Genomic DNA, 12,427 nt, shown 5'->3' on the forward strand with positions numbered 1-12,427 from the left:
TCTCTAGCCCTCTTTTTCTAGTCCAGATGGTTTCTAAGATCCTTTCTGGCTCTGGCAATCAATGTCCCAAGACTCAGGACTCCTATTTCCTGACAGGGCTTTGGAAAGATGGCCATATCTGCTTCTCTCAAGGTCTCTCAGCCCACCAGTTATCTCCCCACAACTTTCTCCTGGGTGCCCACCTATCTCCCTTCATCAGCCGTAATTTTGGCCTGGCCCATCCCTGCCACCACCAGCCGAATACCCAGCCACTCTTTTCCGAGGCTCTATGGCCCACCTCCTGGCAGGTTCCAACACCTATTCAGGACCGGCACGTGTATTTAACCCCAAGGAACTACAGCCCCCAATAGGCTTTGCGACAACCCTTCGTCAGTTCCCACCAAAGAGGAAAGGCTTTTCAGCGCGGGCCAGGCACTGAATGGCTTTTTGGGAATTGTAGTTCATTTGCGAAGAGCCGGGAGCAAGGATAAGGCCACAAGCCGCCTTTCCCAGAATGCATAGCACTCCTTCTCACCAATTGGAGGCTCGAATCTTGGAAGGGGGCGGGGAAGAGAAGGAGCTGCCCAGCGCATGCGTGGTATGTGTGGCTGGGGAATTCATGTGGAGGTCAGAGTGGAAGCAGGTGAGAATCGAGGGAAGGTTCGGACCGACGTCCGGCGTCTCTGCAGTTCCCTTCTGTGTTCCCATTCGCAATTTGGGTGGGTGGGGTGTGTGCGTTGGTCTGTCTCGCGTCGGAGGGGGAGAGGCGGTGAGCCCGGGACGAACCTGGGGTTGCTTCGAGTAAGGAAGGTGTGTATGGGGGCGGGGTGAGGAATAATCCAGAAGCTGTTGGAAATGGAAAGACTGAGGGGTCCGGACTGTGTGCCCTGGCCTCGGGTAAGGAACGCTGAAGTGCACCGGGAGAGATCACGGAAGCCTCGGGTCTGGGAGGGAAGAAGGGAAGATTTCAAGGGTAGACGACGCTGGGGTGGGGCATTAAAAAGTTCAGTGCGGGAGTAGATTCTAGTTAGGTCAGTGGTGCTCCCGCCCCCCGCCCCCCGCCTCAGCCCCGCCCTCCCACCTCTTCCAGGGTTCTCCTTTGCAGTGCAGCTGTGAAGAGAGCCTGTTTGCCCCGTTGGTTCTTCTGATATCTTGGTCCCAGGATGTCGCCCACCTCCTGCTTCCATAATAACTGGTTATTCTTAATAGCTGATGGTGGAGAACCGCTCCGGTGAGGAGTTAAGTCGTTCCTGCTAGACTTGGACCTCCAGGTTCTAATCCTGGTTCCACCATGGAATGGCTGTGTGGTCTTTGGCTCCTCTTGTAACCTTGCTGTGTGCCTCAGTTTCCTCCTCTGTAAGAACATGCTTCATAGGGGTTGGTGTGAGGATTAAGTAATTACCCTTAGAGGATTGCCTCCTGGAATAAAAGCTAGCTGTTAGTGTTATTTTTGCTGTTGGAATCACCATGTAGTGCATTCTTTGAGTTACTTTCCCAAACCAGAATTGTCCAGAACCAACCACACAGCCTTCATCTTGGGGGCCTGCTTGTCCAGCAAATGGAAGGGTGGTTTAGTGTGGTGCGGAGTTCTCTGTGGATATCCAGCCCATGCCTCATTCCCGTTATTGAATCAAGTGCCCCAGACCTCTTTTCCTTAGTGGTAGAAAAAGAAGAAAGAAGTGGAAAATTTTGAAAAGCAGAGGAATCGACGCTACACTTTTCCAAGCTGTAAAGTTACTTATTAGGGGGTCCTTCATTGCATGATTTAGAGCTCTCACAAGTGGGGAAAGAAATAGCCAGCGTGAGAAGTGAGTATGTTGTCTCAGAGAGGGCTTTCTCTTTGAATTTTGGGATCGAGTTGTTTTGTTTTGTTTTTATTCCCATAGGTGTGAGTGGGTCCAGCCGAAGGAGACATGGCTGCCAAGGTGTTTGAGTCCATCGGCAAGTTTGGCCTGGCCTTAGCTGTTGCAGGAGGAGTAGTGAACTCTGCCTTGTATAATGGTGAGGCACTGGGGTAGTGGGTCATTGCCCTGTGCTGGAGGATTGGTTTGCACAGCCCATGAGACACTCCTGGTGGCAGCCGCTGTCTGTGAATGTGTTTGTGACCAAAAGGGTCACCTGGTGCCATCCCACACCATATGGTTGCCTGGTCAGTCGGGCCTCTGTCCTTCCTTGTAGCCATAGGTTCTCTCAGAGCCTTTCTTCCCAAAGAGCCTCCCAACCTGCTTGTCAGTGAAACATTCCCCGTTGCTCTTGTTGGTTTGAAGGGAAGGCCTCAACTTCCCTTGTGTCAGGGATCTCACTGGCTAGCTGCAAAAGAGAGCTTATCTGTTCCCTTCTGCCTCCGTGTGGAGTAACTCAGCAAGGGCTTTAGCTCTGGTGCCTTTACCCAAACAGGAGCTTTTGCTCTGCTGCATGTGGGTCATTCCAGACAAAATATCTTCAACGTGCATTGCCCAGTTTTTAACAGCGTGGCAGTGGCTTAAGCTGACTTTCCTTCCAACTTTCTTGTGTGACCTTAGGCAAGCTATCCCCCCCTCCGGAGGTCTCAGCTGCTTCTCTGATTGAGTGGTAGGACTGAACTGGTTTCTCTTCCAACTCTGGTAGTCTCTGGCTCTCATGGTTGGAAAGCAGCAATAAATGGACCTACCTCGTGTGTGACTGGCAAGAGGAGGATTGCGTTGAGAGTGAAGATATTTGGAGCAACTCTACAGTCCAGTAAGGCAGAGACAGAGAGCCCCTGACGAGAAAAGCTTACTTGCTTTAAACGGCACAGCTCTGTGCTCTGATCTTTGTCGCCACTCCACACAACTAGACCGTAATCACTGGCACTGATTTCCTTTTGAATCAAAAGAACAGCTCTGTTAACCCTTACAACCTGAGAGAAACAAAGTTCTTGGAAAGAGCGGGACCTTCCAAATTTTAGGATTTCCACAGTTAGGGCGCTGCTTCTGGGAACACTGGCTTAAATTGGAACTAGGATGGAATGTAGTAACAGTGAAGACCTGGGTGAGTTTTAGGAAGAAGTTTTGGAAGGTGATTTCCTGAACATGTGTTGGGGGACGGGATAGTTAATCAGAAGATCAGCATCAGGTTGTTTCAAAGAGAAAGGAGGCTGAAGAACAGCTCCTCTTACCGGAGTCCTTGGGGAGACCCTAGAATGGGAGGGGACCGCTGAGTTCTGTGGCTATTTAGAAGCTGCTAGGGCCCACAAGTGTGGGAAGACCAAGCAGGAGAGGGGAGACTTAATAACAGAAAGCACCAAGGTACTTTCACAGATAGCCTTTTGGTTAAAAGGTGAAGGGATTTTTCTTTTTCTTTTTCTTTTCTTTTCTTTCTTTTTTTTTTTTTAAGATTTTATTTATTTGAGAGAGAGAGATCATAAGCAGTGGGGGAACGGTAGAGGGAGAAGCAGACTATCTGCTGAGCAGGGAGCCCGATCGAGACTTAATCCCAGAACCCTGGGATCATGACCTGAGCCGAAGGCAGATGCTTAACGACAGAGCGACCCAGGTGCCCCTGAAGAGATTTTGCCGACTTGTCATTATCCTTCATTCCTAGTGGATGCTGGGCACAGAGCTGTCATCTTTGACCGGTTCCGTGGAGTCCAGGACATTGTGGTAGGAGAAGGGACTCACTTTCTCATCCCCTGGGTACAGAAGCCTGTTATCTTTGATTGCCGCTCTCGACCACGTAATGTGCCAGTGATCACCGGTAGCAAAGGTGAGTCTTGCCTGTGGGCCACATAAAGGAGGGTGTGCGGGAGGGTTGCCGCAGGATTCCGAGGATGCTGACCCTCCCCTAATAAGAATTCCTTGCATGTTTTTCCTGGAGAATTTTAACGTAGATTCGTAGAAATATGTACCCAAGGTGGACACACAGACAGCTGTACGGATTTAGAGAAATACACAAAGGTCTATTTCAAAAGTTGTGTAGTGCTCCAGTTTTTTGTTTTTTGTTTTTAAAGATTTTATTTATTTATTTGACAGAGATCACAAGTAGGCAGAGAGGCAGGCAAAGAGAGAGGGGAATCAGGCTCCCCGCTGAGCAGAAAGTCTGATGTGGGGCTTGATCCCAGGACCCCGAGACCATAACCTGAGCCGAAAGCAGAGGCTTTATCCCACTGAGCCACCCAGGTGCCCCAGTGCTCCAGTTTTAAATCTAAAAGTGCCTTTGCTCCCTCGGTCGTCCCTTCCTGTGTTCCCCACAGTGACTGTGTAACTGGGCTGCAGCCATTCTGTGCGCCTTCACAGCCCACTTACCCTTTGCCTTGTTCTCTGAGGCCTCTGTTGCCAGCAGTGCTGGCCTCACACTGTTACTTACCGCCTTTTTTTTTTTTTAAAGAGAAGGAGAGAGAGAATCTTAAACAGGCTCCATGCCCAGCATGGATCCCAAGCCAGCACTCCATCCCAGGACCCTGAGATCATGACCTGAGCCCAAATGAAGTCGCTCACGCGACTGCACCACCCTAGGGCCCCTTGCACTGTTATCTCGTAGGCAGTGGCCTCAGTCCCTGAGAGCAGTCCCTTGGCTGACGTGCCACTGGATTGCCAGGGAGCCCAGAACGAACTGCCATCACCGTTGTCCCACCAGCGTGCAGAGAGAAACGCACATAGCAGGCGGTGGCCCAGCAGTGACTGCGCTGCAAGAGGCGAGGGTCGTGTGGATGTTGGTTTATTATCTCGGGAACATTTGATGCCTTCAGGGCTGTTCCCTGACAGGTGTGTGCTTACTGGGACCGTACAGGTTTTGTGTTGGGTTGCAGGATAGGGGGGTGGTTCAAAGATAACTGAAGCGGGGGCCTCAGGGAGCTCAGTCCCCCTAGGGCCGTAGACATGAATGGGCAGTTAGAGTGAGCGTGGGGAGTCCTAGAGTCAAGGGTGTGCAGCGGAGGGGAGCAGAGAAGAGAATGACCAGCCCCACGGGTAGCTGCGCAGGCACCTGGGAGGAACTGGGTTTGGGCTGGGACTGCCCTGCGGTTCAGGTAGAGGCGGGGACGGGTAAGCTGGCGTTGAGCAACCTGGCCGGTCAAGGGTCTGGCTGGCCTCCCACAGGAGCTCAAAGGTGGGGTGGGGTTAATCGAGAAAAATAAAATTTTAACTTAGGAGCGTAGTTCTAAGCTTCCCCCCTCTTCAGCTGTGCTTTCTCTGCTGTTGTACAGCTGTTATAAGGATACGTTACTGACTCCTCTTCAGAACTGTTGGTAGGCAGTTCCAGAGATCGGGAACTAGCGGGCGTGCATGTCCTGCTTCTCTGCTGCCTGGTTCGGGACTAGCCCGTAGCACTTGGTCTCTGTCATGGACGACTGCAAGCACACTGAGCGCGCTTCAGCCTCAGGCGGGCCTGGCTCGTGGGGGGAGTTGTAACTCCTGTCATGTGCCCTCCACTCCTTTCCCTGGGCCAAGTGGTGAGAGGCAGTCTCCAGAAGAGTCTGATGGCCCCTTCTAGCTGTTGCGTGTTTGACACGTTGCTCCTTCACGTTCCGCGGCGTTCCAGGAAGGCAGATGGAATCACCCCCGTTCTGACAGGCACGGAAATAAGCCGAGATCGGTTGAGGCTCACTGAGGTCACAGCATTAGTAAACAGCAAGGTAGGATGGCAGCCCAGGCCTTCGGATGGCTGGTCCAGCCAGAGTGGACTGTTCGCGCTGGACTTGTGATGACGTCCAAGGCATCCTCCTGACAGGGGCCTTGGAAAGGCTTCACCAGAAAATTCTTGCCATTGGCCTGTTTTCTTAGAACATTTCGCCGCTTCAGACACCACGTGGTACCTCTCAGACACGGAAGCTGGGCTGCGTCTATCAGAGGGCATTGGGGACTTAACGAAAAGCTGTCGTCACCAGAAGCCTTTAGGAATTCCTAGCTCTGCTGCTCGGCTGGGTTCTGTACCGAGGAAGCTATGCCGAGGGCTCCTGCCCTCTAGGGTCTTAACAGCAGCAACTTCACTTACAAATCACAGCAGATTGAGGGTAGGAGAGGTCCTCTAGAAGGCCACTGTGGTTGTTACTTGTCATGCCAGCGTCTGCCCCTGCCCTCAGATTTACAGAACGTCAACATCACCCTGCGCATCCTCTTCCGGCCCGTTGCCAGCCAGCTTCCCCGCATCTTCACCAGCATCGGGGAGGACTACGATGAGCGCGTGCTGCCGTCCATCACCACGGAGATCCTCAAGTCTGTTGTGGTGAGTGATGGGGCTGCGGCCTGGAGCCCGGCCCCCAAGAGATGGCGAGGGGGCAGGAGGAGAGTGGCACTGGGTGTGTTGGGACGTGGCCAGTAGTTCTCCTGGCCTCTCTGCTTCCTCGTCATCCTGACCAGCTCCTCTGCCCTCCTTTGGAACCAGGCTCGCTTTGATGCTGGCGAACTGATCACTCAGAGAGAGCTAGTGTCCAGGCAGGTGAGCGATGACCTTACGGAGCGAGCAGCAACCTTCGGGCTCATCCTGGACGACGTGTCCTTGGTAATCTCCGCGGGGAGCCTGTGGGAAAGGGGCTGCGGTTCTTGTTCGGGGGCTTGGCTCCATTTCTGGGTGGATGCTCTTGGTGCTGCCTTTCACTTCCCTAAATGTGAGGCTCGAAGATGCAGAACCTTCTTGACTATGAGGCAGTCTTGGCTTTTTCAGATGAGGCTTCTTTTGCTCTCCTCTGCCACACCCATTTTTCTTCTTACTTCCAGCCTTACCCGACCTAGGGTCCCTAAGCACTAGATTTTCCACCATCCCAATGCTGTGAATGTTCCCCGGAGCTCCCTAGGAAGAGGTGTCTTGGCTAGTCCCGTTTGACGTACGAAGAAACCACCTGATGAGGCCAGATAGGGCTCAGAGAGTCTTTGTCCCCAGTGCAGACCTCCAGCCTGACCCTCGGGAATTTCCTGACACTTAGGGTCTGAAGCTCAGTGAAGTGAGTTCTGGGAACCCCCGGTGAAAGGTGATAGAGTGTGAATGAGTGGTTCTGCTCCCCAACGCCTGGTGTGGGGAGCAAGGGACATCTCTGAGGTGTGAGGTAGCCTCCGGAGACCGTATAGTGTGTGTATTTATAGGACATTGAATGCCGTAACTCAGAACGCAGTACAGGCAGGATAGCGTTTCAGATCAAGGAGGGAGGGGAAGGGGTCGTGTTTCTAGATTCTCTAGGAAAAATCACTTGGAGTGATTTGTTCGGGTAGCAAGGTGGAGTGTTTCCTGTTCGCTCTCCTGTGCGTCGCAGGGGAAAGGCACCATTTCCCCCCCAACATCTGTGCAGCTGTTTAAACAGCCGCGCTCCAGGACACCCAGACACCCAACGCCCACCCAGGTCCACGTTGCGGCAGTTGGCGGGCAGCAGAAGGGCCTGCGGGCTCCCTCTACTGGCAGGAGGCCAGGCTGCAGCCGCTTGGCTCCTCCCGGGAGAGCAGTTCCTCGAGCTGCTCTCCCGGCTCACTGTGAACCCGAACACCTCGGCTGTGAGAAAACCCTAAGTAAAAACCTGAGAAGTTTGGCATTTCGCTAGGCTTTAACCACATACTCCATTCTGGGGAAATGTGGGCTGACCGCAAGCAACCGTATCTAAGAGGTGTGAGAAGAAAATTAGATTTCATGGGGAATTTGCTGCCCTCACCTGGCCTTTTGAGAAAGAAACTTTATTCCGTAATTACGCATCTCATTTTTCATTTCTCAGGACTCTATTTTCCTCCCCAGACTTTGAACCCGAGTCCAGAAATGGAACAGGCGAGCTACAACAGCTGCAGTTTAAGAGCGAGGCGTGTTAAAAGTTGTGGAAGACAGTGGGACTGGGATTGACTCCTGAGGAGAAGTTTTGGGCTGCTTGTGTTGTTTTTTTTTTTTTTTTTTTTTTTTTTTTAAGCCGAGTGTGGGAGGGTCGGGGAGAAGGCAGGTAGATTGTGATAGCAAAACCAGTGCCACCCTTCCCTGCATTTCTTCCTTTTTAATGTAAAGTTGGATAAAGGAGTAAGTTGCTCTAGACCAGGCATCAGGAGTTGAGCTCTGTCCCATTTCCGCTGACACTGCACACCATCGCCTCAGCCAAGTCTCAGAGATAACTTGTCAGTGGGGAAGGTCTGTGGGTAGTCGGAATTATAAACCCTCACCCTAAGCAATAGCTTTCCCTGCCTTCTCTCTTAAACCCTTTACCAGAAGCACTCACACATGGGGAATAATACCATGATTTGCGTTCCACCGTCCCGTGTCCTCTTCCTGTTTCGAGGTGGGGCTGCCGTGAGAAGGGAGTGGACTGGTTAAGGCATAAGCAGAGAGCATCACGCCTGTGAATCCCTGAGAACCAGCTGCATCCTTCCCTCTCAGGGGCTCAGTTTGCCATCTGGCCTCTCCGGGGGCTCAGAACAGGCCATCAAAGGACCTTGGATGAGTCCTAGTTGGAGGTGGGGGTCCGAGAACCCACAGTCTCCTCCCCTGGGGAGGTGGTCAGTTGAGCCGGTACCTTCTGGGGCCCACGGGCCATTTTCTGCCTGAGCGCTCCACGCTGCGGGCGACAGAGTGAGGTGCGGGCACTGTGGAGGCAGCCCAGGCTTCTGGGGTGTGAGTCCAGTCTGGACACGGATATGGAGGTGGAAGGGTGTTCTGGCCTCCCGAGGCCTCCAGCTGCTAGAGCCATTCCCAGCCTCTTCCTTCCCGAGGCCGGCGGGGGGGGGGGGGGGGGGGGGGCCCCTGGGGGGGGGGGGGGGGGGGGTACCCCCCCCCCCCCCCCCCCCCCGCGGGGTGGCCCCCTCCCCCCCCCACCCGCCCGGGGGGGGGGGGGGGGGGGGGGGGTCAGGGGGCCTCATGGCGGTGCTGCCGGAGCAATTACACAGCCTCATCTCGCGCGCGTGCGCGCTCTCTCCCTTTAGACGCATCTGACCTTCGGGAAGGAGTTCACAGAAGCGGTGGAAGCCAAACAGGTGGCTCAGCAGGAAGCAGAAAGGGCCAGATTTGTGGTGGAAAAGGTGAGCGTTCAACCAGATGGCAGGAGCCTCTCTCCCCTCTCTCCTGTGGTCAGCCTCCCCATTTGCTGGGTGGCCTGGAAATTCATCATCTGTCATCTCTCCTTCCGGGATCATCGGAAGGGGATTGAAGGAACCGTCCTCCTGCAATTGGTTCCAGAGTCTTTGGGGGCTAGTCAGGGATATGTGGAGTTACGTTCCGAAATCACCGAAGGGTCATTTTTCTTCCACTTCCCTAAGATCAAAAACACTCTCCTGCAAATAAAAATGTTTTCTCCTGGAATATTTTCAGCTTCCCTGCAAAGTCATTTTTAACCATGGTCACGCAGTGAAAGCTGACAGCAAAAAGGATCAAACGTTGTGCCAGATGCACTATCGTCACTGGGTTTTTTCAAGCCCTAAATCCATCCAGATGTGGCAGAGCGTGCTGGGACACGCTGTATTTGCACAGCAGCCTGGTCTTCTGGTCTTTGCAAAAGTGTTATTTCTTGTTGTTCCCTCTTCCCACTGCTAGTTTTTCTTGGGTTAGTTCTCATCCAAGAACCCTTGGTCCTCTGAAGCAGAGAAAAGAGTGATATATGGGCGGCCAACATTTAATTTTAGGGAAGGTAAACTCTTTGTGGGCTGGGACTTCCTTGCTCCCCCCACCCCCCCGCCATCTCCAGAGCCTAGAACATGTCGAAGATCTTACTTGGGAATACTTAGTAGATGCTTGGTTAACATTTGTTGGTACCTTCCTCCCATGACTGAGTCGTGCATCACACATAAGGAGATCATCCTGTTGATGGGGGCAGGGAGAGCCTAGAGATCTCATTCTGTCACCTGGGTTCCTGGTCAGGAACCAGCTTAGCCCAGGGGCAGCTCAAGGGTAGGGCGTCCCATGTGCCTGCAGCTCCTGCTCAGCTGCTGTTTCCTTAGGTGTGTTAGAGGAATGTCACCTGGACTTGGGACAGGAGGGACAGGCGAGCCTGAGGTTGGCTTTTCTACCTTTTCTCTCTCTCCTGTTTTCCTTGGTTCGGATCCTCCTGGCTCAGAGTAAGGTGGCTGGGCAGGATTGCTGTTAACGTTAACAAGGACTTTGAAATAAGACAGTTACACAGCCGACAGAGATGTGTTGCCAGGAGGACGAGAAGTGGGCAGTGTGCTGCAGGAGAGAGGAGGGTTGGGTGGATGGTGTTTGTTGAGCCTGTCTGGTGGAGATGGAGATAGATTCCCAGAGTTCCTGCGGGAGCCAGTGAGGGCATGTAGCCTGGTCCTTCCAAGGCCGCTGGATGGCAGGCAGCACCCTCAGGTGTGGTCTTGGTCTCCCCCCACCTCCACTGTCTTAGGCTGAGCAGCAGAAGAAGGCGGCCATTATCTCTGCCGAGGGCGACTCAAAGGCCGCCGAGCTGATTGCCAACTCGCTCGCCACCGCAGGCGACGGCCTCATTGAGCTGCGTAAGCTGGAGGCCGCAGAGGACATCGCGTACCAGCTCTCGCGCTCCCGGAACATCACCTACCTGCCAGCTGGGCAGTCCGTGCTCCTGCAGCTGCCCCAGTGAGGCCCGGCCGCCCGGGGCCCAGCCCTGAGCACTCTCCGCACCACCGTCCCTCTGCCCCTGCCCCAGAAATCACTGTGAAATTTCATGATTGGCTTAAAGTGAAGAAAATAAAAGTGAAATCACTTCAGATCTCTAATTATCAGATGAAGCTTTTTTATTCTTCCCATTTCCATCCACTTTTTGATCCACCTCCCTCCCCCAAGTTGCCAAGTGCCTACGAAGCCCGGGGCCCGCTGGCGCTCGGACCTAGGCACCAGTGGTCGGCAGGAGATCAGCGGGGCTGCAGTGCCGCGGGCCGGGAGCACTGGGAGCCGCCAGTCTGTCCTTTAGGCGAGATGTGGGGAAGTTGGCACACGCAGCTGTACGGAGAGCACAGGTCTCCATGTTTCCCAGCAGTTTCTCCACAGACCCAATTGAAGAGCTGCGGGGCAGGGTCAGAGAGGAAGTCATCTGTCTCTTACCAGAAGGCTGATTCTCTTTCACTGCGGGGCCAGCGGAAGCAGGTGTGAACAGCAGGGCACAGACCTGAGACTCTGCCCTTGGGAAGGTGGGTGGCCCAGACGTGCTTCCCAACCAGGGGCCAGCCGCCGGGATGGACTTGGAGAGCGAGCGAGCAGGCCTAGACGGAGACGTGAGTCCTGTTGAAGACTTCCTCTCCACCCCCCACATCGGAGTCTCAGAACACCCGACAGAATTCCAGCTTGAAGGATTGCATCCTGCCGAGTCTGAACACGCCTGCCAAAGAACGTGTGCATCCTGCGTTCCTGGCTCCCTCGTTGAGAGACTGCGCTTCCAGGAGGCTCTGTGTGCTCGGAAGGAAATGGTCATGGGAAGAAAACAAATGTGTGTAAACTGCTGTCAATAAATGACACCCAGAACCTTCCAGCTCAGTCTTACGGGTTTGCTTTTTTGTTGTGGGAGCCGTGGGCTCAGAACATTCTAGCAGTTTCCGTGAGCACGTGTTTGCATCGCCAGCTGGGATAATCTCCAGCAAGGCAGAGAATGCTTTGGTTTTAGAAAATCTAGCTTTGTGCTGTGTTCTAGATCTCCCCAGCCTGAAATGAATTTGCACTATGTGTGGCTTTTGGGACCACTGTGCCTTCCCCTCGCAAAAGGGGGCGAGTGGCACGGGGTACACGTGCAGTTCAGTGCCCGAGAATTCAATGTTCTGTAAGTGGCTTCAGGTGTCTGTGGTGGGTTTATATGGTTTACTCTGTTTTGCCTTGTTTTAGAAATGACTTGGCATTTGAGGGGGCGAACTTGGTGCATTTTGGATGATGGGGAGGGAAAGCAGACCCACCACTGAGAAATGGACCAGTCTCCCACCGAAAATCCTTCCAGGAGCAAGACGGAAACCACAGTGCAGCGAGCACTCAGTGGACTGCTTTAACCCTGCGCTCAGTTTAATCCCTGGGCTCCCCACCGGGCTGAGGACAGCGGTCTTTAAGAGGACTCTGCAGCCAGGTCTGTGACCTGAATTCACATTCCCTCTCCCCAAGCGGGGGGGGGGCGGGGGGGTTGGGGGGGGTGGGGCGCTGGCGGTCAATAATCAGTAGTAATCCCTGCACCTGCTCCCCTCCCAGGGCTTTCGAGTGGGGGTCCGGTCCCTTCCCATTCCCCCGGAGCATTCCGAAAGTGCAATGGACCTAGCTAACCCTCCCCTCAACGCCTGGTCCTGCTTGACACCCGTGAACCCTCGTCTGGCCCAACTCCCTCACCTGCCCTGACACCTTTGTCTCCGGGTGTCTCTTCCTACTTGCTTCTTGCTGTAAGAGTAGTGAGGCCTGGAAATGAGGTGCCTGCCCTCCAAGCAGGTCACAACCCCGAGCAGAGAGCAGAATTTCTCAATAGCTTCCAGAAAGGCTTCCTCCTTTCCTGCTATTTATTGCTGTGGACACCCCTTTGGGGGGATGGGGGGAGGGCAGCAAGAAGCAGGGCGGCAGACCCTCCCCACCACCTCCAGGCCCTTTATAAAAA

At 53.9% G+C, this 12,427-nt stretch overlaps 1 protein-coding gene across 1 annotated transcript; it reads left to right on the forward strand.

Moving 5' to 3' along the window:
• The first annotated feature begins 544 nt into the window (after window positions 1-544).
• On the forward strand, window positions 545-11,335 carry PHB (prohibitin). The gene is made up of 7 exons (XM_032871318.1): window positions 545-622; window positions 1,866-1,980; window positions 3,541-3,702; window positions 6,017-6,159; window positions 6,319-6,435; window positions 8,817-8,912; window positions 10,238-11,335. The coding sequence occupies exons 2-7, from the start codon at window positions 1,893-1,895 to the stop codon at window positions 10,448-10,450; spliced, it is 819 nt and encodes a 272-aa protein (XP_032727209.1). The 5' UTR covers window positions 545-622; window positions 1,866-1,892; the 3' UTR covers window positions 10,451-11,335.
• Window positions 11,336-12,427: the final 1,092 nt, after the last annotated feature.

This window comes from Lontra canadensis, unplaced genomic scaffold, assembly GCF_010015895.1.
Source record: "Lontra canadensis isolate GAN:19392208 unplaced genomic scaffold, GSC_riverotter_1.0 scaffold43, whole genome shotgun sequence".
In the NCBI taxonomy this organism is placed as follows: Eukaryota; Metazoa; Chordata; class Mammalia; order Carnivora; family Mustelidae; genus Lontra; species Lontra canadensis.